This window comes from Ylistrum balloti, unplaced genomic scaffold, assembly GCF_031769215.1.
Source record: "Ylistrum balloti isolate Yb309-2 unplaced genomic scaffold, AGI_CSIRO_Ybal_v1 Utg370560, whole genome shotgun sequence".
Taxonomy (NCBI): Eukaryota; Metazoa; Mollusca; class Bivalvia; order Pectinida; family Pectinidae; genus Ylistrum; species Ylistrum balloti.
The window spans coordinates 163,745-190,145 of record NW_026782352.1 but is presented as its reverse complement, the minus strand read 5'-3'; the positions used below and the strand labels follow the sequence as shown (position 1 = coordinate 190,145).

General features: G+C 35.2%; 1 protein-coding gene across 4 annotated transcripts; it reads left to right on the top strand.

The window, feature by feature from the left end:
- The first annotated feature begins 2,672 nt into the window (after positions 1-2,672).
- LOC132556338 (zinc finger protein 235-like) lies at positions 2,673-26,401 on the top strand. Of its 4 annotated transcripts, none has more exons than XM_060220729.1 (6): positions 2,673-2,759; positions 4,841-5,100; positions 7,639-7,925; positions 8,479-8,736; positions 9,483-9,611; positions 23,390-26,401. In XM_060220729.1, the coding sequence occupies exons 2-6, from the start codon at positions 4,841-4,843 to the stop codon at positions 25,390-25,392; spliced, it is 2,937 nt and encodes a 978-aa protein (XP_060076712.1). In that variant the 5' UTR covers positions 2,673-2,759; the 3' UTR covers positions 25,393-26,401. The 4 variants fall into 4 exon arrangements, with proteins under 4 accessions (XP_060076712.1, XP_060076711.1, XP_060076710.1 ...); XM_060220728.1 differs by having other exon boundaries at positions 23,387-26,401; XM_060220727.1 differs by lacking the exon at positions 23,390-26,401 and adding an exon at positions 14,653-17,593.

The following is a 26,401-nucleotide window of genomic DNA, read 5'->3' as shown; positions in this document are numbered from 1 at the left end:
AACATAGAAGTGGCAAGATCTGCTGTCAGTGATATAGTGTCTGTATACAGGTACCTGAAACATAGAACTAGTAAATATCAGAAAATCTCAGAAAGATAATACCATACATGGTCATTTCAAATTACAGACATATAACAAAGGTAAGAATTTTTTTTTTTAAATCAGAAAACAGACCACATTTTTGTATCTCAAGAAATAAATCTTCACATAAGGTTTGTTTAAGAAAAGCCTAAGAAACAAATAATATGTGACCGTGTAAAAGTTTATTCAGACATGAAGTATAATGACTGTCATGCATGCATGGAAGAAGGATAGCCAAACAGACAAAGTTGTCACGTGACTAATTCAATCATAAATCTAAAATTTAGAAAAAAGAATATATATGATTTTAGTGTAATTTCATGTCTTACTTATGTTTAAACATTTTTCACTTCTGACAGACGTCATATGTTATTTGAATCTAATAAAAGTTAAACTGCTTTTAACTATTAGCATTGTTTGGATATCAATGACTGTTAACGTATATGATTCATAAGTTTTGCTAATGTTAGCAGAAAATTCATGGCAGTAACTGATATCTAGCCCGTGGTCATTTAAATTCAGTAAATAAGATATGTTACCAATCAATGACTTCTATTGTATGTAGATTTTTATACCAAAAATGATATTTATAACGACTACCCAGTAATTAATGTTCTTGATATTAACATTTTTAACTAAAAGTTCATGTTATTTATTTACAGCTATCATTATTATTTATTTTTGTAACAAACAGATTTATCGTACATTTATCATATTTATTTGATACCTGTTTGTTATCCTGTATTCATCACTAATTGTCAGTAATCAGTCATCTATAATTTTGTTAGGAAATTTATTTTTTCTGTTAGCATTCACAAAAGTTGTGTTCAATTTTTACAGTGTAATAATTTATAATTATAACTAATTTTCTATTATTTTTCATTATTCTTACATTAGTTATCTTACTTGATAAAACAGGTGATTTACCTGAGAAAGATAGTGAAGGTATCCAGTGTTACATCTGGTACACTAACTTCCAATAATTCTGCGTTATGTTGTATAAACATGGAGTAGAACACTGAACTCCTGCTAAGTAAAATCATTCTGTGGGCATAAATCCTTTTGTTCTCGATAAGGAAAATGACATCACTAGCGATCCCTTTTGAGAAGAGGTAGTCCAGGCTCTGTACCAAGGATCGATCAAACTGCCAGTTTTCTCCTGGTAGAGACTTGTCCATACCAAATAGTTACCTGATATAGGTAGAATAGAAAAAACATAAACATACTTATAGATTTCAGTTGCACATATCTTCAGCAATTTTAAACATTTGCTCCGTGATACAAATTTAAATATACATGCATGTATGGAGGTCAGGTATTCTTGTATATAATTCATTAGGATGTAATACTGATCTTACTTTACACTTTTTAACAGGTTCCATCATTAGCTTGATCAAACCTTTTCCATCCTTCTTTATAATTTCTACATTGACATATCAAACACAAAAACATAAACTCAGTTTTTAAGAAAAAAGTCCTAATGTATAATAAACTGTATAAGCAAACATATGTATATTTTTGTTACTCATATTTCTATAAATAAAAACTTATTTTTCCATTTCACAACAAGTGCGAGCAAGCTCTAAGCTATACATCATTGTTGTTGGCCCAGATGGAATCATACATGGTTTTGTCTGTGGGAGAAAACTAGTGATCCAGAGGAAAACTTGTATTTCTGTGAATGCTTAATATTTTAATTAGATCAGGCAATTTCTTTTAATTAATTGATTAATAGCTGATCGTCTGACATTAACATATGGGAGCGGGCGGGGGGTGGGGGGTGGGGGGACTTGGGGGGGGGGGGGGGAGTATGCCTCAGACAAACGCCTGTGCAGTTGTCCGCCATTGATCATGACCCTCCACAAACGCCTGTGAATATATATAAAAAAATAAAATTAGCTTACAAAGTCCTGCATAGGCCAAGCCAGGATGAAAAAAATGAGCTGGTATAAATATTCAGATAAAGTTGGATTTTTCAACTTCCTGTAATGACTGTTGACAAAAATGATTATTCAGAAACAACATCTAAACCGGAAGTAAGGAAAGTTATGAAAATACTTCTAATTACCGCGCGAGATATTTCTGTGCAAATTATTGACGAGTGATTCCTGATTCCCCATTTCTAGTTTTTATCATACCTTTCTCTTCTTCTTCTTCCCATCCTACAAAAAAAAAACAAAAACAAAAACAAAAAAACAATCATACCTCTTTCAATTATTTCCCTACAACACCGTTACAACGTTATTCCGTGCCCCATGGTATACATTTGACCCGTACATGTTATTACATACATAGATTGTTTTATTTTAGCGATGCTTTTATTTATGTATCATCAATTTAGATTTAAAACTGGCAGTTCATATCATTTTCCTCAGTAGTGCACGGGGTTTGAATAAACTCTGTTGCGAGCTGATACGTGTTAAAATATTTCTTTAATTTGTAATTGTTTTAATTGGAATTCCGTTCAGCTTTACCAGTTACTCCCCATGTACATCATGTTGTTGACAGTTGTTGTCGTACCATTCTGTCATATGTCGTTGCTTGTTAATCTGTATATTCGTCACATCCGGTATGCGTGCACCTGCACATTGACCTGAATAAGGTGGATTTGTGATATTTTTTAAAAATGAAACAAATAACAACGATACCATGATGTAAAACTGAATTTCACATTCAAGGTGAGATATCAGGTCACAAATGATATTGTCATGTTCTATTGTACAACATACTTGCGTGAAGTTAGTTGGGATAGTGTGCACAGGGACTTGGGTCGTGACAGCAATTGAAAGATATTTTACGTCCTGTTGCAGGCTCCACGTTTGATATTGTGAAAAAACACATCGAACACAAAACGATGAAATGACGGATGGTTTTATTTCTATTTTTTCATAATGATTTTGAGGACGTTTGATGGTCATACTGTTCTACGTATTAACTGCTATTATTAAATAGAGACAATAGGACCTAGTCACGTGACATAAATCTTTGCCAATGAATATTCAACAGGTTCTGAAAAGGAACACCATACATCTTACGGTGTATGTCTGGTTAGATATATGACAGATGGATAATCAGCCCTCCAGACTGAACACATACATGTATGTTTACCAGTTTCAAGGCGGATATAACAGAGTAGAATATGATATTCCATGTTCAACTTTAATTATTATTATGAAAATGGGCTATAAATAGATATATATAAATCCAGTGGTAGAGCCAATGCCGTAAATTGTTATTGAGGTTCTGTTGGTTCTTTATATCCCTTGCCCGGATACCACCCGGTATGCAGGGCGATTGACGAATAGGAGAAACTTTTAATTATATAAGTCAATCGCAACAGGTTTGGTATAAGTTGATTTTTTATTAGTGTGAAACGTTTACCGGTTTCGCCCGAACAGTGGGCTTCTTCAGGACAAAATTTGAACAAATTTTTACCCCTAAGGTACTAAAAATCGGGAAAAGGTTTTTATTGTTATTTGTGACGTCTTACAATAGACATCCTATGATTATAAAAATAAATCTTAAAAAGTACTATGATCTTCTATAACATTCCATCACGGTCATTTATAGTTTTATTTTCGGAATTAACAAATTAAGGTGAATACGGGTTAGTTTCTAATCAGGTTGTATGGTGGTACGTGGTAGAAACATATATACATATATATTACATAGTCATTCTTCTGATCCTCATAGACTAGTCATCATAGACTCGTTCATCTAGGCACACCGTCGACATAGACTCAGACCGGTATACTTAGATATATATAAGATATCACAATTATTTCTTACATACTGAACATCAACTGACCAGCATTTTCCTCGAAAATACAAGAAAAAGTTCAACAAAACTCCCAGATCATTTTAGTACATAACTTCAAAGTCATATAATATTTTGTTTGTGTGCAAGGTAGGATATTAGATATGTATCAGATAGTTCAATATTTCTAGGTATATATGGACTCTATATTTGAGTTTAAGTTGAAATTCATTTGTTAATGTAAGGAGGAATCTTTTCTGTCGGCTCCAAAAACCAGGCACACCCCAACTCCTCCACAAAAAAAAAAAACATTTGTTTAACCTTGACAAACTTCCAAGGTCACAAGTGCCAGTTGTATTAAAGTCTTCCAACAACTTTTCCTCAATTATCAAAATATAGGGCATGTTGTATTTTGAACTGAAGTGTAACCATGTTTATTCAAATGGTTTATCATGACTCATTTTCTGGGTTACAGGGGTCAAATGTGTTGAAATCTTAGGGTGTTGATATTGGACATATTGAGTACTGGGGTGAAGACAACCTAGATTGCTGTGTGTCAGTTTTTATGTCGTAGGGTGAAATGTCCTAAGCATTTGATTCATTTCTCATTAAGCAATAAGCCCTGCTAGGATACTTATATAGGACCTTTAGCATGCAGGGATGAGGGGTTACCAAGTTGTTAAAATGAATAGCATCAACTAACTATTGTGGTCACAGGGGTCCTATCTAATAAGAACTTCAAATTTTTGAATTTTTTTTTTTTTTTTTGAAATAAGTGTTAGGTTTGCTATAACACATGTAGGTCATGGTATTTGTGTAGTGGCATGCTTGGAAGCTGAGATATATAGGCTTCCCATGACTTTAAAAACAGACAAAATCATTTTTGTAAGCTTCTGAACAGGTTAGTGGTTCAAGCTTGATGAGGTTTGTGGTAAATTGGAAATGAGGAAGATGTATGATATCTAGAACACCTGTAATCATTTTCCATATTTTCCTTTTCAGATGACTGCATTGCAGCTTCCTGGTGGGGATTGGCAGTGTGAGAAATCCCTCCTGGATTGCTTGGAGTACCTGTTGTCATCTGGTACTGCTAGTGATGTTGCCTTCGTGGTCAATGGGGGCAAGGAACAAATCCTGGCCCACAAAACAATACTGGTGTCACGGAGCTCTGTCTTCTGTTCTATGCTGGATGACCCAACAATTAGTAAATGGGAGATAACTCTTTTGGATACACAACAACATATATTCTCCCTTTTCGTGAGGTATGTAGTGAAATCACTATTCAACACCATCCTTTATAAGGAGAAAAATTGCAAGTTATTGTTCTTAAATTGTTAATGAATAGATTTCATAATATTGCAGTTTTTTTTTTAATACTTTTGAAAAAAATTCACAATCTGAAAGTATTTTTAAACTGAAAGGATATTTGGATGTGCATTTTCAGGTAACAATTTCCTTTTACTACAAAATTGAAAAGACGTGCAAACATAGTGAAAGTGTTTATCAGGTTACTTCCCTTTGTATCAGTTGTTCATTTTATTTAGATTTAAACATCAACAAAACCAAATAACTGTCCTTTTTACTTTTTCAGACTTAATTTTCTCAAGAGCATTGCACTAAAACTATACCAGTTATCAACATGAAACCTCAGTTATCAACATGAAACCTCATAAGTAGATAGATCACAGCAAGGAGGAATGCAAGGCTTGAGAAGCATCACTCTCTTTTGCATAATGGCTGTTACATTGTAGGGATAATGTCAGAACAGACTGTAATAATGGCTGTTACACGTAGGGATAATAATGTCAGAACAGACTGTAATAATGGCTGTTACACGTAGGGATAATGTCAGAACAGACTGTAATAATGGCTGTTACATGTAGGGATAATGTCAGAACAGACTGTAATAATGGCTGTTACACGTAGGGATAATAATGTGTTACAGAATAATGTCAGAACTGTAATAATGGCTGTTACATGTAGGGATAATGTCAGAACAGACTGTAATAATGGCTGTTACATGTAGGGATAATGTCAGAACAGGCTGTTACACGTAATAATGGCTGTTAATGGCTGTTACATGTAGGGATAATGTCAGAACAGTCTCTGAAATAATGGCTGTTACATGTAGGGATAATGTCAGAACAGACTCTGAAATAATGGCTGTTACACGTAGGTATAATGTCAGAACAGACTGTAATAATGGCTGTTACATGTAGGGATAATGTCAGAACAGACTGTAATAATGGCTGTTACATGTAGGGATAATGTCAGAACTGTTAATGGCTGTTACATGTAGGGATAATGTCATAATGGCTGTTACATGTAGGGATAATGTCAGAACAGACTGTAATAATGGCTGTTACATGTAGGGATAATGTCAGAACAGACTGTAATAATGGCTGTTACACGTAGGGATAATGTCAGAACAGACTCTGAAATAATGGCTGTTACATGTAGGGATAATGTCAGAACAGACTGTAATAATGGCTGTTACATGTAGGGATAATGTCAGAACAGACTCTGAAATAATGGCTGTTACATGTAGGGATAATGTCAGAACAGACTGTAATAATGGCTGTTACACGTAGGGATAATGTCAGAACAGACTGTAATAATGGCTGTTACACGTAGGGATAATGTCAGAACAGACTGTAATAATGGCTGTTACATGTAGGGATAATGTCAGAACAGACTGTAATAATGGCTGTTACATGTAGGGATAATGTCAGAACAGACTCTGAAATAATGGCTGTTACATGTAGGGATAATGTCAGAACAGACTGTAATAATGGCTGTTACATGTAGGGATAATGTCAGAACAGACTGTAATAATGGCTGTTACATGTAGGGATAATGTCAGAACAGACTCTGAAATAATGGCTGTTACACGTAGGGATAATGTCAGAACAGACTGTAATAATGGCTGTTACACGTAGGGATAATGTCAGAACAGACTGTAATAATGGCTGTTACATGTAGGGATAATGTCAGAACAGACTGTAATAATGGCTGTTACATGTAGGGATAATGTCAGAACAGACTGTAATAATGGCTGTTACACGTAGGGATAATGTCAGAACAGACTGTAATAATGGCTGTTACAGGTAGGGATAATGTCAGAACAGACTGTAATAATGGCTGTTACACGTAGGGATAATGTCAGAACAGACTGTAATAATGGCTGTTACACGTAGGGATAATGTCAGAACAGACTGTAATAATGGCTGTTACATGTAGGGATAATGTCAGAACAGGCTCTGAAATAATGGCTGTTACATGTAGGGATAATGTCAGAACAGGCTCTGAAATAATGGCTGTTACATGTAGGGATAATGTCAGAACAGACTGTAATAATGGCTGTTACACGTAGGGATAATGTCAGAACAGACTGTAATAATGGCTGTTACACGTAGGTATAATGTCAGAATGGACTGTAATAATGGCTGTTACACGTAGGGATAATGTCAGAACAGACTGTAATAATGGCTGTTACACGTAGGGATAATGTCAGAACAGACTGTAATAATGGCTGTTACACGTAGGGATAATGTCAGAACAGACTGTAATAATGGCTGTTACATGTAGGGATAATGTCAGAACAGACTGTAATAATGGCTGTTACACGTATGGGCCAATACATTTTCAGATATATTGCTAGATAAATGGGACAATGCCTGTCCCGTCTATTCACTATTTTGAAATTTCCAAGTTTTTGAGAAGAAATAATTTAATGTAAATTGATCCTAGTTCATTCTCTATGACGATATTTTACATGATCATCAATATTTTTCTTTCAGGTACCTGTACACTGACAGGATAGAGTTGACTGTAGATGTGGCTACCTCCATTTTACCGTTGGCCCGTCAGTATAGTGTAAATCATCTAGTGAGAAAATGTGAGACATTCCTGAAAGACAACTTCGCATCTCAGAATGCTGTCATGTTTGTCCAGAACTCCAGATTACCGACTGTTGATTCGCACGAAGATGACATGGACGATAATCAAGACACCACTTTAGAATCAGAGAATGAAAAGATTCTAGAAGAGTTGGACACATCTGAACACAATCAAGATTTACAAACAGGTAAATACCCCAACATATGACGACGGCTTTGATACACAGTCATTCATTAACTCTAATAAATGACTGGACTCAGCAAAAATATTTCATGTTGAAATTACAATTTGTAAATTTCTTTTTGATGTAATTCTATATTTTCATGAATTAGTGTTGAACAAGACATTTTGATATTCTGTCATGGCCAGCAGTTGATCTTAGAAGGATTTTAAATGTTGATTATTTCTTGAATCTTACCTATTTGATACTTTTCATGGCAGAAGCTCTGGATTTTTTTAACTTCTGAAAAATAAACTAACTTGTGTGAAAGAAATTCAACATTCAACAACCAATCATTGTTTAACCGCTATTTATAACAGTACCTGGGATGAGAAAGTCTTACCTGTGATAGTTCTGATATATAAAACATATTTATCTGACTATGTGGGGATGGGGGTTTGGAAGGGGGGAATTTGGAGTCACAATATCCCTCAGTTCAATTCAATCCCGATTGGAGACATGTCAACAACCTTTCATCTGTCTCCTATCAAAGTGAAGTAAAGTTTGTCCCTTTTTACAGATAAATCTGTGAAGGCAGAATCTGGAACAATGGATGTTGGTGGTAACAGGCTTACTGTTGATGAAGATGTTCACTCAAACTCTGACAATAGTGACGAGGATTGTGATGTAGATTCCAATGTTACTGATACTGGGAATGAAAAACAGTCTGCCATGGATGAGGAAGAGGATAGAAAATGTTTGGATGAGGAAGACAAACAGTTAACTGATGTACACCCTGACAATTCATCAAAGAAATATGTTTCCATATTAGATAAAAGTATGTAGTGTTTGATTATTTTATACTGACATTAACATACCCATTTAAGATATTCAGCATTTGTCTTTAACCTTTTGGTTTGTTTAATGTTATTTCCTTTTGGATCGCTGTGTGTTTTACCGGTTGATGACCCTGATGACCTTTTATGTGTTGACGGGCCGTTAAGACTGTAAAAATAATTATAATAATACACCAACAAATGTAATATCAGTAATTTTTGTGGGTTTTATTTTCATTGTTATCGTTGGTATTTATCGTCCATGCATTCATATCCCCGCGATTAATGAAAATTGGTAAAACTTTGATAAGTACGTTTAGTGTAAGATATATTCTGAGCCCTCTTTAACCAATCAAAACCTCATATAAACCTCAAGTCCCACAAAGTGCGTGATTTTACAGGAGTATGACTGCCATATCAATAACACATTGGATTTGAAACACAAGTTATGTTAGGTATTTAACCACCAAATATTAATGTTATACTATTTCAATGTTATATTAGTGACACACATCTTGTGAGTTGTAACTTGTATAACTCAGTAGATGAATTGATAGGTACTTTCTGTTTAGAAAACTAGAGGAAATTTACAGTAAAGTCAACTTGAATAAATTTCTTTATCATTTGTGTGAGCCAGTGGATGGAATACCAAACGCCAATCCTTCAAAGTCAGGCTAAAATGAACTCTTTTACTGTTAGACCTTATGAAATAAAAAAAAAATCTATCGATATGTTATCATTTTTCTAGAATTACAACCGCATTCAGTTCCTGTTCTAAAAGAGGTGTCGGCTATGGACCTCTCTATGGAAACCCCTGAAGTTGTACCAGAAAAACTCTATGCAGCAAAAGAATATTTAACTACAGCCCAATTAAGAGGTAAGAGCACTTCTTCAGTAATTTGTGATGATGTATATATGTTATCACAGTCATTAGAATCTCAAAACTTCTATAAAGTTTTAAAACCAAAAAATTGTAGTAATTTGAATGAAAACTTTTCTGACTAAAATATCATGGCTTCATTCATTTTCTTTAGGTGTCACCCTCCAAAAAAAATATTTTTTTGATTCAATTGAAAAAAAAAGCTACACAAATTACTTATATCTTACAGATAGTTTAATACATATCTATGAGTCACAGTACTGTGAAATTTTCTGATGTTTATATATGAGAATTATAAAATCTATTGAGTTATGGGGCTAGTGCACTTCCCCATATAGGCTTTGGCTTTTCTTTTGAGCACTTCGGATTTTCCTTAGTCGCCTCCTAGGATTCAAAATTTAGGCCCTTAGCATCACTGAGGAGTTCTAGAAGAATGAAATAGCTCTATGATGCAGTTTAATTCACTGATTGGTTCTACTGTATCTCACACTACATTATTATGTTTGGGACTACTGTATCTCACACTACATTATTATGTTTGGGACTACTGTATCTCACACTACATTATTATGTTTGGTTCTACTGTATCTCACACTACATTATTGTGTTTGGTTCTACTGTATCTCACACTACATTATTATGTTTGGGACTACTGTATCTCACACTACATTATTGTGTTTGGGACTACTGTATCTCACACTACATTATTATGTTTGGGACTTCTGTATCTCACACTACATTATTATGTTTGGGACTTCTGTATCTCACACTACATTATTATGTTTGGGACTTCTGTATCTCACACTACATTATTATGTTTGGGACTACTGTATCTCACACTACATTATTATGTTTGGGACTTCTGTATCTCACACTACATTATTATGTTTGGGACTACTGTATCTCACACTACATTATTATGTTTGGGACTACTGTATCTCACACTACATTATTATGTTTGGGACTTCTGTATCTCACACTACATTATTATGTTTGGGACTTCTGTATCTCACACTACATTATTATGTTTGGGACTACTGTATCTCACACTACATTATTATGTTTGGGACTACTGTATCTCACACTACATTATTATGTTTGGGACTACTGTATCTCACACTACATTATTATGTTTGGGACTACTGTATCTCACACTACATTATTATGTTTGGGACTACTGTATCTCACACTACATTATTATGTTTGGGACTACTGTATCTCACACTACATTATTAAAAGGAGCAATACACCATTCAGCAAAAGTCAAATTCTTCAAATCCTGCTTTTTCATTTATATTTAATCCAAAATATGAAACCTTGTCTCGAAACAAACTAAAGACCATTCCACCATTCGGTATTCGGATTTCCACTCTTTTACGAAACATAAATATTGATTTTGACAAATTCAGTCATTTGGAATGAAAGAAATTCCACCCTTTCTCTTGAATTCACCTGAAGTTGAGTTTTCACTTCATGAAATGGTTAAATCAGACACAGACAGTTGCACCTTTCGTTCAACCTTCGGGAAATTGCAGTTAAAATATAAAACATTTCTACATTTATATACTGATGGTTCAAAAGATAATGATAAGGTTGCCACGGCCATGGTTTCACGAGATGAAGCCTATGGATGCCGGCTATGGAACAACACCTCAATATTCTTGGCAGAAGTGTGAGATATCTACCTCACCCTTGAATATATTCAAAGAAACAAAGTAATGAGAGCTGTTATCCATTCAGACTCTCTTTCTATACTGCAGAGTCTTAGCAATAGAAATATCGAAAATATTTTCATTCATAAAATACCTTAATACTATACCATGAACTTACCTTTAATTTTCGTTTTGCTTTTTGCTTGGTTCCTGGGCACATGGGAATACCAGGCAAAAAAAAGGCAGATCGTACCGCAAAGGAAGCTTTATCACTACCACCTGTTGTTTTTAAACTTCATTTTACTGATTTTAAACAATTTATCAAACAATCATTAACAGTTCAGTGGCAGGAGGAATGGAATCAATATACCGATAATAAATTGCACTCCATAAAACCTATCATCATCGGTGAATGGTCTCCATGCTATAGAGACAACTATCGAGACCAAGTTGTCCTTGCCCGTCTTCGGATAGGTCATACCTTACACATTTATATATGTTAAAAGGCAAAGATAACCCTCGGTGCATAGGATGTGATGAGCCATTCACCATTAGATATTTTTTATTGAACTGCATTGACCTTCTGTCTACTCCAGAACTTTTTTATCGTAACATTACATGTCTAAAGATCCTTTTTGAAACTATTCTGATTAATAAAATTCTAGGTTACCTGAAGGATGTTGGCCTGTATTATAGACTATGACTTCCAGTTTTTAATCTTTTGTGATAATGTAACCATTTTAATTTTTTCTAATATATCTGTCTTTTACCTTTTAGTTTGTTTGATGTTATTTCCTTTTGGATCGCTGTGTGTTTTACTGGTTGATGGCCCTAATGGCCTTTCATGTGTTGATGGGCTGTTGAGAATGATCTAAAAAATATGAAAAGGTGCTATTTAATTGTGTTTCTTTTGTACAATCTTTACAAAACTTACACTTATATTACCCTGATTACTGTAGAAAGCATCTTAACCTGAAGTAACGATACTGTGTTTGTCATATAAATACTGTAACAATCATATTGCTTTACCTGTGATATTGTTAGCTTAAATTAACGGCCAAAAAATGGAAATTCCACTCGCTTAATGACACTGTTTATAACAAAATTTGCTGTTAAATTCCCATCTGATTATAGAAGTCATTAAAATAATACACTATTGTTAAAACAGCTACGTAAACATATTGATCAAAAGCCAAGTGCAATATTTTTCTGGTGAGAATGATAAAACTAAATTGACTGTATAGTGTGAAAGTTCCCCACACAGGATGTCAAGAATAATAGGACGAACACTCTGATCAACAGCAAGATGCAATACTGGTGTTGAAAATGGCACTGCTGTGTTTGGTTCAGTTCTACTCTACATGTGTCAATTTAAAGTCAGAACTAGGCATTGAGTGATTGAAAATTGATGGTGATGAGCTAAGTGGTGTAACAGATCAGAAAAATACTTCATTGGACTTCATTTTATTGATTATTTTAATTGGTTATTGTGAAATGAGAAATCACTTCCACAAGGAATGTTGACAGATACAAAGGTAGAACTTCTATTCCAGAACCTGTCTAAAGCTTGATTAGCATGTATGGTTTCAGACATCAGTAAATCTCTGTATGGTTTCTGACATCAGTAAATCTCTGTATGGTTTCTGATCACATTAAATCTCTGTATGGATTCTGACATCAGTAAATCTCTGTATGGTTTCTGACATCAGTAAATTTCTGTATGGTTTCTGACATCAGTAAATCTCTGTATGGTTTCTGACATCAGTAAATCTCTGTATGGATTCTGACATCAGTAAATCTCTGTATGGATTCTGACATCAGTAAATCTCTGTATGGTTTCTGACATCAGTAAATCTCTGTATGGTTTCTGACATCAGTAAATCTCTGTATGGATTCTGACCTCAGTAAATCTCTGTATGGTTTCTGACATCAGTAAATCTCTGTATGGTTTCTGACCTCAGTAAATCTCTGTATGGTTTCTGACATCAGTAAATCTCTGTATGGATTCTGACAATAGTAAATCTCTGTATGGTTTCTGACATCAGTAAATCTCTGTATGGTTTCTGACATCAGTAAATGTTCACTGGACTGGTTGAGGATGCAGGGGAAAGGACTTTGTTCCTTTACAGAAGTAAAATAAAGTGATTTCTTGTGTTAAACATGTGGTGTGTCACTGATCAAACAAGTGATGTACTTAGTGACTGATGCTTACTGTTTACCTGTAATTAGTTCTGTTTATGTGAAGTGTGATTTACCTGTACTCGTCATTATCAATATGAAAATGTGAAACATGACCTGATTCTGGTGCAGCTATACATACTGGGAGTATATACCACTCAACATGTCACCAGAGAATCGACTCGATTAAACAACGCCCACCTATCAATATCTATTCAAGGTGGCACGTACATAAAATATATAAGATATAACACTGGATAAGACTACATATGTATGTAGACACCTCCAGAGTGAGAAAGGTAGCCAGCATACATCCAGATATATATCATTGTGTGGAGACACGAGCTGTGGGAGTCTTTGTGTACGGAACTGTTTTATACGCATGTGATCCTGATTTGGTGAAGATATTGCCTTGGTAACTCAAGTGAATCAAATACACATATGAAAAGTCATAGATTTTTAATATTACAAAGACATACATATAGGGTCAAATTTTCATATGACAAGAGTAGAGAACTCTGATATTTCAAGACATTGTCTTGGTATATATATCAGAGTAAATTAAAATTCTAGGTGACAAGGATATGGAACCCAGATATTACGAAGATTGACTGAATACATGAATATTTAAGTGAAACAGAATTACTATATGACACGACTAAGTACAGAACTGTGATTATATAAGTGGTGTAAATCTAGTATTTAACCAATATTATGATGTTTTAAAGGAAACAGATTTCTGTGTGACTTGATTATATGATTGTGATATAAAGATGCAGTCTGCGTGACTTGACTTATGAGGATCAAACATCTATGTGATCAGATTTTATATTTGTGACTTGTCATCATCATGATGTCATTGGGAAATCTTACCGCCTTGTGGAACATGTACAACTGATGTCCGCTGGTTTTGTTGTGTTGACCTTGTTCTTATACAGGAACATGACATTGTTTTCTTGGATTTACAAAAGATTTACATTAAGAATGCAATCTATAAACATACTTACCGTTTCATATTGCCAGATCTATTCTCGTTTTCATTTAAAGAGTCTCTACAGAAATAATTAGAAGTATTAGTATCTTATACTCGTTTCACCGATTTGATTTATAAATTTCGATTTTGTTGTCGGTATTTTTTTGTTGATGTTATGAAGACGCTGCCTGTCTGCCTTGGCGTATTGACACAACTTGTACCTGTTTTTCAGAAGATGAGGAAATGGTGGATGTTGGTGATAGAAGAGCTGAGATGTCACATTCAGAACCATCATATACAATAACCAGCATGGTGCGTGGACTTCAGCCCAAATGCCTGGAGATACACTCAGGATGGCAGCCCAATACCTGTCGTACTTGTGGAAAGATATTTTTTGACTTAATCGCTTTACAAGATCATGAAAGCACACACAAAAGGAATCCTGAGAGCCCTACATTAACAGTGTGTACTACTTCTGATGTTGGTGATCACACAACAGGTTCTGTGTCAGAACACAAGTTCTTGTATGTGAATCCTCCGTCTGGTTTTGATGTTTCAAATTCTGATCAGGAGTTTGATACAGATGTATGTAAAGAATCTAGTTTAGTATTAAGTTCTACTGATGGAGAAAATAATGATCCAGAATCGTTGTCAAAACTTCCTGGTAGTACCCAGGTATCAGATTTACGGCCTGTATCTACTAAGTCATTGTCATTTGGTCCGACGCCCAGTCAACAGAACAAACACTTGAGGATAAGCATGGCTGATATGCCTTACTCCTGTCAGATCTGTGGACGAGGTTTTCAACAAGAGACACAGTTGGAAAAACATAGCAAAAAGCACTTGTGGAAAACATTCAAAGATAGCTTTAACCCCCAACTTCAATTACAAACAAAGGACACACATGAAGGCTTTGCCAGTGTGGACTGTAGATACTGTGGAATGACTTTCCCATATGAGAATCAGTATAAAGAGCATGTTATGAAGGAACACCAGGGGGTCAATATGTTTAATTGTCAGTTATGTGAGAGAGATTTTAAGTCACGGTTGGGATTGAAGCTTCACATGATGGGGCATACCGGCGAACGTCCTCATGTTTGTACTATCTGTGGGAAAGGCTTTCGTCAGAAAGTTTCTCTGATCACTCACAGTAAGAAACACACAGAGGACATCCATACTTGTAATGTATGTGGTGAGAATTTCCGAAAAGCTATATCACTACGTAATCACCTTGTTGTACATACGCAGGTGCAGATATTCCGATGTGTCAAGTGTGGTAAAAAGTTCAAAGATGAGAAGTTTTACATAAAACACATGGAAACACATGGAGTTAGTATGACTTTAGCCTGTGAACACTGTGAGTTAGAATTTGAGGAAGAAGAATCGTACAGAGTTCACTGTGCTACAGAACACGAGGGAATAGCATTTGATGAGCCAGGTCCTCTGTCATGTGGACAATGCACAAAAAATTTTAAATCTGAGAAGGCGTTCAATAATCACCAAATGATGCATGTTAAAATGAATGATGATCGACAGACATGCGGGACATGTGGTCTTGTCTTCACATCTCTTCCGTTACTACAGCAACACAGTCGCACGCACGAAAAAGAAAAAACCTTTCAGTGTGAAATATGTGGAAAACAATACAAATCCAAGTGTGCTCTCGTCAGACACGTCATGTTCCACACTGGTGAGTGGAAATACAGGTGTGAAGTCTGTGGACGGGGATTAAGCACTAATGCTGAGTTAAAGAAACACATGTTAGCACATTCGTCGGAAAGATCACACATGTGTGATGTCTGTGGAAACCAATATAAGAATCAGATAACATTGGATCGACATTTGATGAGTCATCGTGGTGACCTGCCACACGTGTGCGAGATATGTGGGAAAGGGTACACAGATAAATACCAACTTAAGATGCACTTAAAGGCACACGCCAAGGAGAAGCCATACAAGTGTGATATTTGTAGAAAAGGCTTTGATGATGGAGACTCATTACTGAATCACACTCTGGAGCACATGGGCAAGAAGTTGTTCAAATGTGATATCTGTGGAAAGTTCTATAGTAGGGACTCTGCTCTAAAAGTTCACCTCAGGATTCACACAGGAGAAAAACCATATAAATGTGAAATGTGCGGGAAAGATTTCACCAATTTAGGTGACAAACAACGCCATATTAAAATCCACACTGGAGAGAAGCCATTTGTCTGTGATATTTGTGGGAAGGGGTTCTCAGACAAAAAGTACCTGAGGAAACACACTTTAAGTAGTGCACATAAGCCAAAAATTATAGACATGTAGCTGTTTTTATATCTTAATCTAAATCTACTTGCTTTAGATAATATAGTTCTTAAATTATACTGTATACTTTGTCAAGGTCAAATGTGATTCACAGGGTTGAAAATATTAACTTTCACCATATTGATTTAATGAGTGTTTTTCCGTCTTGAGTTTTCAAAGGACAAATAGAGTTGCTTTAATGTATAATGTACTTGTATGTATGTTATTCATTGATTTGAGTATTGGTTTATAAACTATGTAATAGAGAGGGCTTTATAAGTGTGTAAACCTTGTGTCCATTCCTATTGTACAAGCTTTCTGCAATAAAGTAATTATTAAATCAAAAAACAAAATTCATTGACAATATTTCTAAACAAAAAAAATAATCCTGCAGTACCTGTACAAAAGTTTAAAATGTAGAGAAAAAAATTGTTTTGTAGACAGAGTACAAATAATTGTTAAAGACATTCAATGTTCACCTCCACATACTCTGTGATATATACAGTAGGATGGGAGGTTTTATAAACACATGTGACATCTAACTTTCTTTTTCTCCACATACTCTGTGATATATACAGTAGGATGGGAGGTTTTATAAACACATGTGACATCTAACTTTCTTTTTCTCCACATACTCTGTGATATATACAGTAGGATGGGAGGTTTTATAAACACATGTGACATCTAACTTTCTTTTTCTCCACATACTCTGTGATATATACAGTAGGATGGGAGGTTTTATAAACACATGTGACATCTAACTTTCTTTTTCTCCACATACTCTGTGATATATACAGTAGGATGGGAGGTTTTATAAACACATGTGACATCTAACTTTCTTTTTCTCCACATACTCTGTGATATATACAGTAGGATGGGAGGTTTTATAAACACATGTGACATCTAACTTTCTTTTTCTCCACATACTCTGTGATATATACAGTAGGTTGGGAGGTTTTATAAACACATGTGACATCTAACTTTCTTTTTCTCCACATACTCTGTGATATATACAGTAGGATGGGAGGTTTTATAAACACATGTGACATCTAACTTTCTTTTTCTCCACATACTCTGTGATATATACAGTAGGTTGGGAGGTTTTATAAACACATGTGACATCTAACTTTCTTTTTAACTCAGTGATTAGTTCTGTTACTTAGAATTTGAAATTGAACACCATTTCTGGCAGACATGCCTAACAACTCGGATGACCCAACAGCCAAAGCGATCGCTATATCTTCATTTATTTTGTGTTGTTTTGACTAAAGGCTATGTATAAAATAGCATTATTCTGCAGGGTTTTCCATAAGAGCCAGTCGCCTGCCAATTTGACCGGCTACTTTGATCATTTGGCTGCCTACACCAATCCAGTTCCGTAATAATGTTCCGTACACGAATACACGTATACGGCAGGCCAGCCTCCTACTTTCACTACACAGCCTACTACTAACAAAATTATGGAAAACCCTGTTCTTTCTTGAAGTTGAATATGTTCATACAAGCATAAAACCCATCTTTGGTTTAACCTTTAGTCTTGGGAGTATCTTTTAACACTTCTATACAAGTGAAGAGATTGACAAATGTACTCTTTTACTTAATTATATGATTATTATTATTTCAGGAAGGGCATTTTATTTCATTTTGAAATAAATAATCAATTTTAAATAAAATTTATGTAATAATCAATACAAGTTTACCATATTTTGAAATAATGTGATATAATTGAAATTAGGATTGACCTTGATTGTGTCTCGTATTCAGCCCCTCAGATCCATAAGGAAAGCCCAGATTGTTTAAATATTGTCATCTGAATTCAAAATAACTTACAGATCCAGTATATATATGTGTGTGATAATTTCATAAAAATTCAATCACTGAGCTTGAAGTGTAAACAATATTGTACAGTAATTTCTGGTTTTGGTTGTTAGGTCTTTGATGTTCATTTGTTTGCATACACACATCTACATATTTATTGGTGCAAAAAGGTCATAGAAATTAAATATTCACTACCATGGCTGTGGTACATTGTAGTTAAGAATAGACTTCTAAACTGTGTCAGATGTTGATGTCTTTTTGTTTCTGTATGTGTTGATTTATGGAGATTAATGGTGATTTGTTAATAAAATAACATTAACTAAAATCAAATAAGTTGTCCTTTTCATCATGACAACAACATTGTTGGAGGAAGGATTTCAGTACAAATTTAGAATTTGATAGTGTACTGAGCTGAAGATTGAACGTAAAGTTATAACTTTGATGCTAGGTTGGAAACATTTCAGACCAAGATTCCACAAAAAAAAAAATTTACCAAAATGTACAAAAAAAATTATAGTCAAACAATTAAAAAGATATAAAAATTGTCAGTGACACTGCAGTGTAAGGTGCTATGTTTTAAAGGCGAGGAATTGACGGAGGAAAAAGTAATCTAGTTATACACTGCATGTCAAAAAATTGGAGATCTTCACTAAATACTACATAAAATTCAGTAGTTGTCATAATTTTTAGCATAGAATGATTTCTAAAGATGATCAGGTTCGTGTGTATGTTTTGAACCACCTGCCACTATTACAATGAATGTGACCAGCCTATTATAACAAATTACCATATTGACTGACTAATATCTGTATTACAAGTCGAGTACAATGAATGAGTAAGACCATTTACCAGATATCCTTCTCACTGTTTATATATTTGATAAATCCAATCTGAAATCTTGCATTGTATAAGCATTTCAACCCAATGGAGATCATTGATAATTTTACATACAACATGACTGTCCAGACATGTTTCAATTTTCCCCACCTCCCTCCTGGACTTTTGCGATCACTAATTCTAGTGTGGCCTGACTGTTACTCCCACATACAGTTAATTTGTTACATTCTGAAGAATCACTGAAAAGGTTTCCTTAAAACTTGGTATTTGAGTTCCTAGTTGTGCATACCTTTTTTCAACAATATCATATATTCAAGATAGCTGCACACTGCCATTTAAAATTTTTCACCTTTGAAGTTGTTACCACTATTTCCAAACAGCTAGCGATTGAAAAGTTCTTGAAACTTTTTTAAGGTGTTCATTATGTCATACTGTGAACATACATGGAGTGATTGTATTTTCAAGATGATAATCAGCAGTAACCATATTAGATTTTAAGAATTAAAGTTTGATTTAAATATTTTGTTGGCATTGTTGTCAAAAGAAGTAGTTGTACCAATTCTATAATGATACACCAAATATCTAAGTGATTAGAAATAAATAGATACAGGATCTTATGTGATTGATATATGAAACATGATGACAAGCTATAGAAAAGTTCTGACAAGATTTCTAAACCATATATCAATTGGAAACATATGTAAGATCATTTTATCACATGGCTGATTATATAGGTCGACAATGTGGAAGACGACCATTTGCAATTCAAACTTTAAGTCATTTTAGATGTATGGTCGACATTTATTTCTCAATGCTGTCTGTTAGTTCTAATGGTATCTCATTATCGAAACTTAATATCACAATACACAAATATGTCAGTATATTGACTGAATAATAGGGCAACCCTGTGATAAATCTGATGTGTACTTTATATCAATGCATGGTGTAATGATATTCAAATAAATGTTCATTGATACAACTGTGATACATCACAATATATCCATTTAAACACTCCTGGTATTACTCCGAAAGAAATAACTATTAACATATCTTTTAAGAAGTTGGTAGAAACTGCGCCCTCGTTATATAAATAACGAAATAGTTCTCCTGATCTAATCATCATTCTACTTATCTCAAATTACAGTTTAGAGCTTGGTTTTAAACTTTAAGGAAAGGAAGGTGTTTTTGTGTTTCATTTTGTTTCTCGTGAGCCACAGATTGTGAGATGATTATACTGTGAGTACACATATAAACGTACCATGGTACAACATGATGGTACAATACTTAAAGCAAGTTGTTTGGCTAGACTTTTTCATTAGGAGTAAGTTATGTGATATCTGTAATGTTTCCTCTATCTGTCAGATGTTTAGGGTCATTTTGTGACCCCCTGGGCTGGGTAATTTATGTTGAAAAAGCTTGTTTCCTGACCCCTAGACTAGATATTTTATGTTGAAAAAGCTTGTTTCCTGACCCCCAGACTGGGTATTTTATGTTGAAAAAGCTTGTTTTCTTACCCCCAGACTGGGTATTTTATGTTGAAAAAGCTTGTTTCCTGACCGCTAGACTGGGTATTTTATGTTAAAAAAAGCTTGTTTCCTGACCCCCAGACTGGGTATTTTATGTTAAAAAAAGCTTGTTTCCTGACCCCCAGACTGGGTATTTTATGTTAAAAAAAGCTTGTTTCCTGACCCCCAGACTGGGTATTTTATGTTAAAAAAAGCTTGTTTCCTGACCCCCAGACTGGGTATTTTATGTTAAAAAAAGCTTGTTTCCTGACCCCCAGACTGGGTATTTTATGTTAAAAAAAGCTTGTTTCCTGACCCCTAGACTGGGTATTTTATGTTAAAAAAAGCTTGTTTCCTGACCCCTAGACTGGGTATTTTATGTTAAAAAAGCTTGTTTCCTGACCCCCAGACTGGGTATTTTATGTTAAAAAAGCTTGTTTTCTGACCCCCAGACTGGGTATTTTATGTTGAAAAAGCTTGTTTCCTGACCCCCAGACTGGGTATTTTATGTTAAAAAAAGCTTGTTTCCTGACCCCCGGGCTGGGTATTTTATGTTGAAAAAGCTTGTTTCCTGACCCCCAGACTGGGTATTTTATGTTAAAAAAAGCTTGTTTTCTAACCCCCAGACTGGGTATTTTATGTTGAAAAAGCTTGTTTCCTGACCCCCAGACTGGGTATTTTATGTTGAAAAAGCTTGTTTCCTGACCCCCAGACTGGGTATTTTATGTTGAAAAAGCTTGTTTCCTGACCCCCAGACTGGGTATTTTATGTTGAAAAAGCTTGTTTCATGACCCCCAGACTGGGTATTTTATGTTAAAAAAAGCTTGTTTCCTGACCCCCAGACTGGGTATTTTATGTTAAAAAAGCTTGTTTCCTGACCCCCAGACTGGGTATTTTATGTTGAAAAAGCTTGTTTCCTGACCCCCAGACTGGGTATTTTATGTTGAAAAAGCTTGTTTCCTGACCCCCAGACTGGGTATTTTATGTTGAAAAAGCTTGTTTCCTGACCCCCAGACTGGGTATTTTATGTTGAAAAAGCTTGTTTCCTGACCCCTAGACTAGATATTTTATGTTGAAAAAGCTTGTTTCCTGACCCCCAGACTGGGTATTTTATGTTAAAAAAAGCTTGTTTCCTGACCCCCAGACTGGGTATTTTATGTTAAAAAAGCTTGTTTCCTGACCCCCAGACAGGGTATTTTATGTTAAAAAAAGCTTGTTTCCTGACCCCCAGACTGGGTATTTTATGTTAAAAAAAGCTTGTTTCCTGACCCCCAGACTGGGTATTTTATGTTAAAAAAAGCTTGTTTCCTGACCCCCAGACTGGGTATTTTATGTTAAAAAAGCTTGTTTCCTGACCCCCAGACTGGGTATTTTATGTTAAAAAAAGCTTGTTTCCTGACCCCCAGACTGGGTATTTTATGTTAAAAAAAGCTTGTTTCCTGACCCCCAGACTGGGTATTTTATGTTAAAAAAAGCTTGTTTCCTGACCCCCAGACTGGGTATTTTATGTTGAAAAAGCTTGTTTCCTGACCCCTAGACTGGGTATTTTATGTTAAAAAAAGCTTGTTTCCTGACCCCCAGACTGGGTATTTTATGTTGAAAAAGCTTGTTTCCTGACCCCTAGACTGGGTATTTTATGTTAAAAAAAGCTTGTTTCCTGACCCCCAGACTTGGTATTTTATGTTGAAAAAGCTTGTTTCCTGGTCTTTTGGCCAGGTATTTTACATTAATAAAAAGTGTGGTATTTGATGCTGAAAATCAACAGTCATTAAGATAAATGCACTGATATTTGTCGACAGTCATTCTGGCTATCACTCCCTGCACCTGTTCAACATTTCAAGGCAACATTTAAGGCAACAGCAAAGTTATTTGAGGGTCTAGAGTGTGTTCCAGTAATAAAAAACTTGTCTATTGGGATATTCATGGACTGATACACTCCTCGGAAGGTTACAAGGGAGAAAACCCCGACTTCATAGCCAGTACAACAACATACTGCGACTTTGAGATTAGTTTGATGTACTTTAAATGATGAAACCAATCTTCTCATTTCACCACAAGGTGTCACTCATGGAACTCTCAATTTTGCCATGATATTGTTCCAAGGGTGCAGGAGAAAGTGATCCTAACCCCTGTAGTACCCAGAATAGTTGGCAATGTCTGGTGATAATGCTGTCTATATGTTTGCTGTTCAACAGATTTAGCAACCTTCAATACTTTATTGGCCACCCTCGGGATTCCATGAAAAGTTGACCTTCCTAATGCTTACTGTAGGATGTATGGTACTTGTATATGTGATAACGTTTTCACAAAACATATAAAACATACATTCTATCAAATATGACCACTACTTTTTCCTACACAAACTTTTGTGATTTTTTGTTAATTTGCTTTTCATAAGTTGAATTTTTTTACCTCCTTGATTGAAAAAGAAGTGTGGTCTTAATTCTTCACCGTCACTTGTAAAAATCAATAATTATCATCTGTATACATTTATACTGACTAGTAAACCTTACACATCTTTTTCAGCAGAAGAGAGAACTTTTACTGCAATCAAAGCAGAGCCAGGTCAGGATGAAGGATATACACTAACTGCAGGTATTGGAAGAGAAGATCATGGATTTTCTCCATTGATGGGAGTCCAAATGCAGGACGATAGCTATTTTCCTATTGAGGCTGAGCAAATACAGAACAATCGGAACTCTTCAATGGATTGTGCCCAAAGTCAGAGCTATGACCTTACAGGGGCTGTCCAAGGTCGTGGACAGAGGCTAGTCATTGCACAGTCAGCACACAAATTTCATCAGCAGGATATTTGTAAAAGAGAATTTTTTGATCATATATCTCCTGAGGAATCTGTTAAGATAGGAACTAGGCTTGCCATATCTGAGGATGAAGATGTGGATACTTCACAGTCTCAAACCAAAGTTTACATAACTGAATCCAGGTCAGTGCCCTCAGATGGTGGTGTGGGATCTGCTGTAGGTTCTGATGGTATTGATGAAATGTCAGAGGATTTCCCAACAACTCTACAGAATGAACACCTGAGGGTTAAACTAGTTGATCTATATAACTGTAAACAGTGCAGCAGGAGTTTTAAGGATGAATCTGCATTTAAAAAACATTGTAAAAAGCATGTTTCTAAGACAGGATCTGTTTTTAAATCTGATACTAGAGGGAAAACGTTATGTAAGAATGGTCAACTGAACTCACAAAGTAAATCACAGGCTACAAAAAAGAAACTGAAACATGTAGAACAGTTAAGCTGTAGAAAGTGTGGCAAGAATTTCAAGTTTGAAAGTACTTATCAAGAACATATGACGAAAGAGCATGAAGGGGTGGATCCATTTTCATGCGACGTGTGCGAGAAAGGATTTCAGTCTCGTCATCAGTTGAAAAATCACATGACACTCCACACAGGCGAGTGTCCATATGTATGTTCTCTATGTGGTGTAGGTTTTCGTTTGAAAGTCTCTCTTGTGGACCACGAAACCGTATGTCATGAGCGATTGCCTCACACATGTACCGTGTGTGGGGAGAACTTTAATACAAAAGCATCCCTAAGTCGGCACCGTAAATCTCACAAGCAGACTGATGCTCGATTTCGTTGTGATAACTGCCGACGAGAATTCAAATTCGAAAAAACATACAAGAACCATCTTGCTACACTCCAGTGTGTTTCTGTGGATGAACATCCTCCATACACTTGTGATGTATGTGGGAAAGAAAAATTAACACTTCAACTTCTTAAGAAACATAAATACCTTCATTCAGAAGAACTTTGTGATTTCTGTGGTCGTCAGTTTAAATCCCAGGAAGGCCTTCGACGTCACATGTTGTTTCACACAGGTCGTTGGCCGTACAAGTGTGAAGAATGTGGACTTGGTCTTGCGACGAAAAAAGTGCTAAAAGTTCACCTGTTGAAGCATTCAAATGAAAAAAGTCACATGTGTGATGTGTGTGGATCTGCATACAAGACTAAATATTCTTTAGAGCGTCACATGTTCACACACCAGGAAATTAAACCCCATGTTTGTGATGTTTGTGGCAAAGGGTTTGTAGGGAAACATCAGCTCACCCACCACTTAAAGGCGCATGCCAAGGAGAAGCCGTTTAACTGTAATATATGTAGGAAGGGTTTTGATGATTCAGTTGCACTTCTCACACATACTATAGAACATGTGGGACAGAAGCTACACAAATGTGATATTTGTGGAAAGTTCTATAGTAGGGACTCTGCTCTAAAAGTTCACCTCAGGATTCACACAGGAGAAAAACCATATAAATGTGAAATATGTGGGAAAAACTTTACTAATTTGTGTGACAAACAACGTCATGTTAAGATCCACACTGGAGAGAAGCCATTTGTCTGTGATGTTTGTGGGAAGGGGTTCTCAGACAAAAAGTACCTCGCTCGACACCTCCGCTCTGGTGCACATAATAAAGACATTGTTCAGTTTAGAGATGCAGTATATAGTAAAAGCAGTACAGGTACTTTGTCTGATGAAGGACCTTCTGGCTCCACTCCTCTTTAGAGAAGTTGGTTACCGTCCATGTTTTAGGGGTAATCTAAAGAAACAGTACTAAAATATTGTGGCGTTAATCACAATTTCTGTCATCTACATAGCAATTCTTGTAAAAACATAATATGTTATTTCGTTTTTTTGTTGATAAGTGATATTCTGATGAAATCTGACTGCATGAAAATAGAAACATCATCTTCATGAAGGGTTATATACCTTATACAGTGGACTTTTTACAGCAGTGTCTCATTTTTGGTATTTTTGGTATAAGATTGTACATTTACATGATGTTATCGTAGTGTCTGCTGACACCGTTGGAAAATATCTCACGGATGAAATTAGTTAATCTGGTTTTACACCATTCGGAAATTTGTGTGACAAAATAAATGTGTTGTGTGGTTATTGGGTTGGTCTTAAGAAACATGTTAATGATACTGTATAGTTCTTTGGCTCATTTCGTTCTGTTTAAACTTCTTCACTTTGCAGATCGTGTGATAATTTACTGTGTGAAGTATGGCTGGTAGTTGTCATGGGCTAAAAATTTTTTTAATGATCCGATTGTATTCTGTGTGTTAAAATTTCACAATCTGGACTCATACATTTTACTTGATGGATTAAATTTTGAAACAGTTTTTATGAACTGTTAAAGAACAAAATAGCCACCCCATCAACTGGCTATACTGTATTTTGAAGCTTACCAATAATTTTGTTATTTTATTAAAAGAAAAATACTTTTTAACTCTTATTTGTCGAACCTCTGTATAATATTCAACAATACTCAACATGTTTTTAGTTATATACAACTCTTATTCAACAACCTCTTGCATATCTTCAGGTATCCAGACAGGTGGCCAAGGATTAGTATACAGTTTAATTGATGGTTAAGACCTTAAGTTAAAAACGAGATTTATATTGGTACCGAGGACAAATTTAACACCTGACAAAGATAAATATTTTGATGCAAGGGTAAAAATAGCATCAGGTGAGTGTTTCCATTTATACATAATGTATTAACTAACAT

Coding starts and splice junctions, on each gene's coding strand:
- LOC132556338 (XM_060220726.1), top strand. CDS start 4,841: ATGACTGCATTGCAGCTTCCTGGTGGGGATTGGCAGTGTGAGAAATCC. Junction 8,737..9,482: donor TGTTTCCATATTAGATAAAA/GTATGTAGTGTT, acceptor TCATTTTTCTAG/AATTACAACCGCATTCAGTT. Junction 9,612..14,649: donor AACTACAGCCCAATTAAGAG/GTAAGAGCACTT, acceptor CCTGTTTTTCAG/AAGATGAGGAAATGGTGGAT.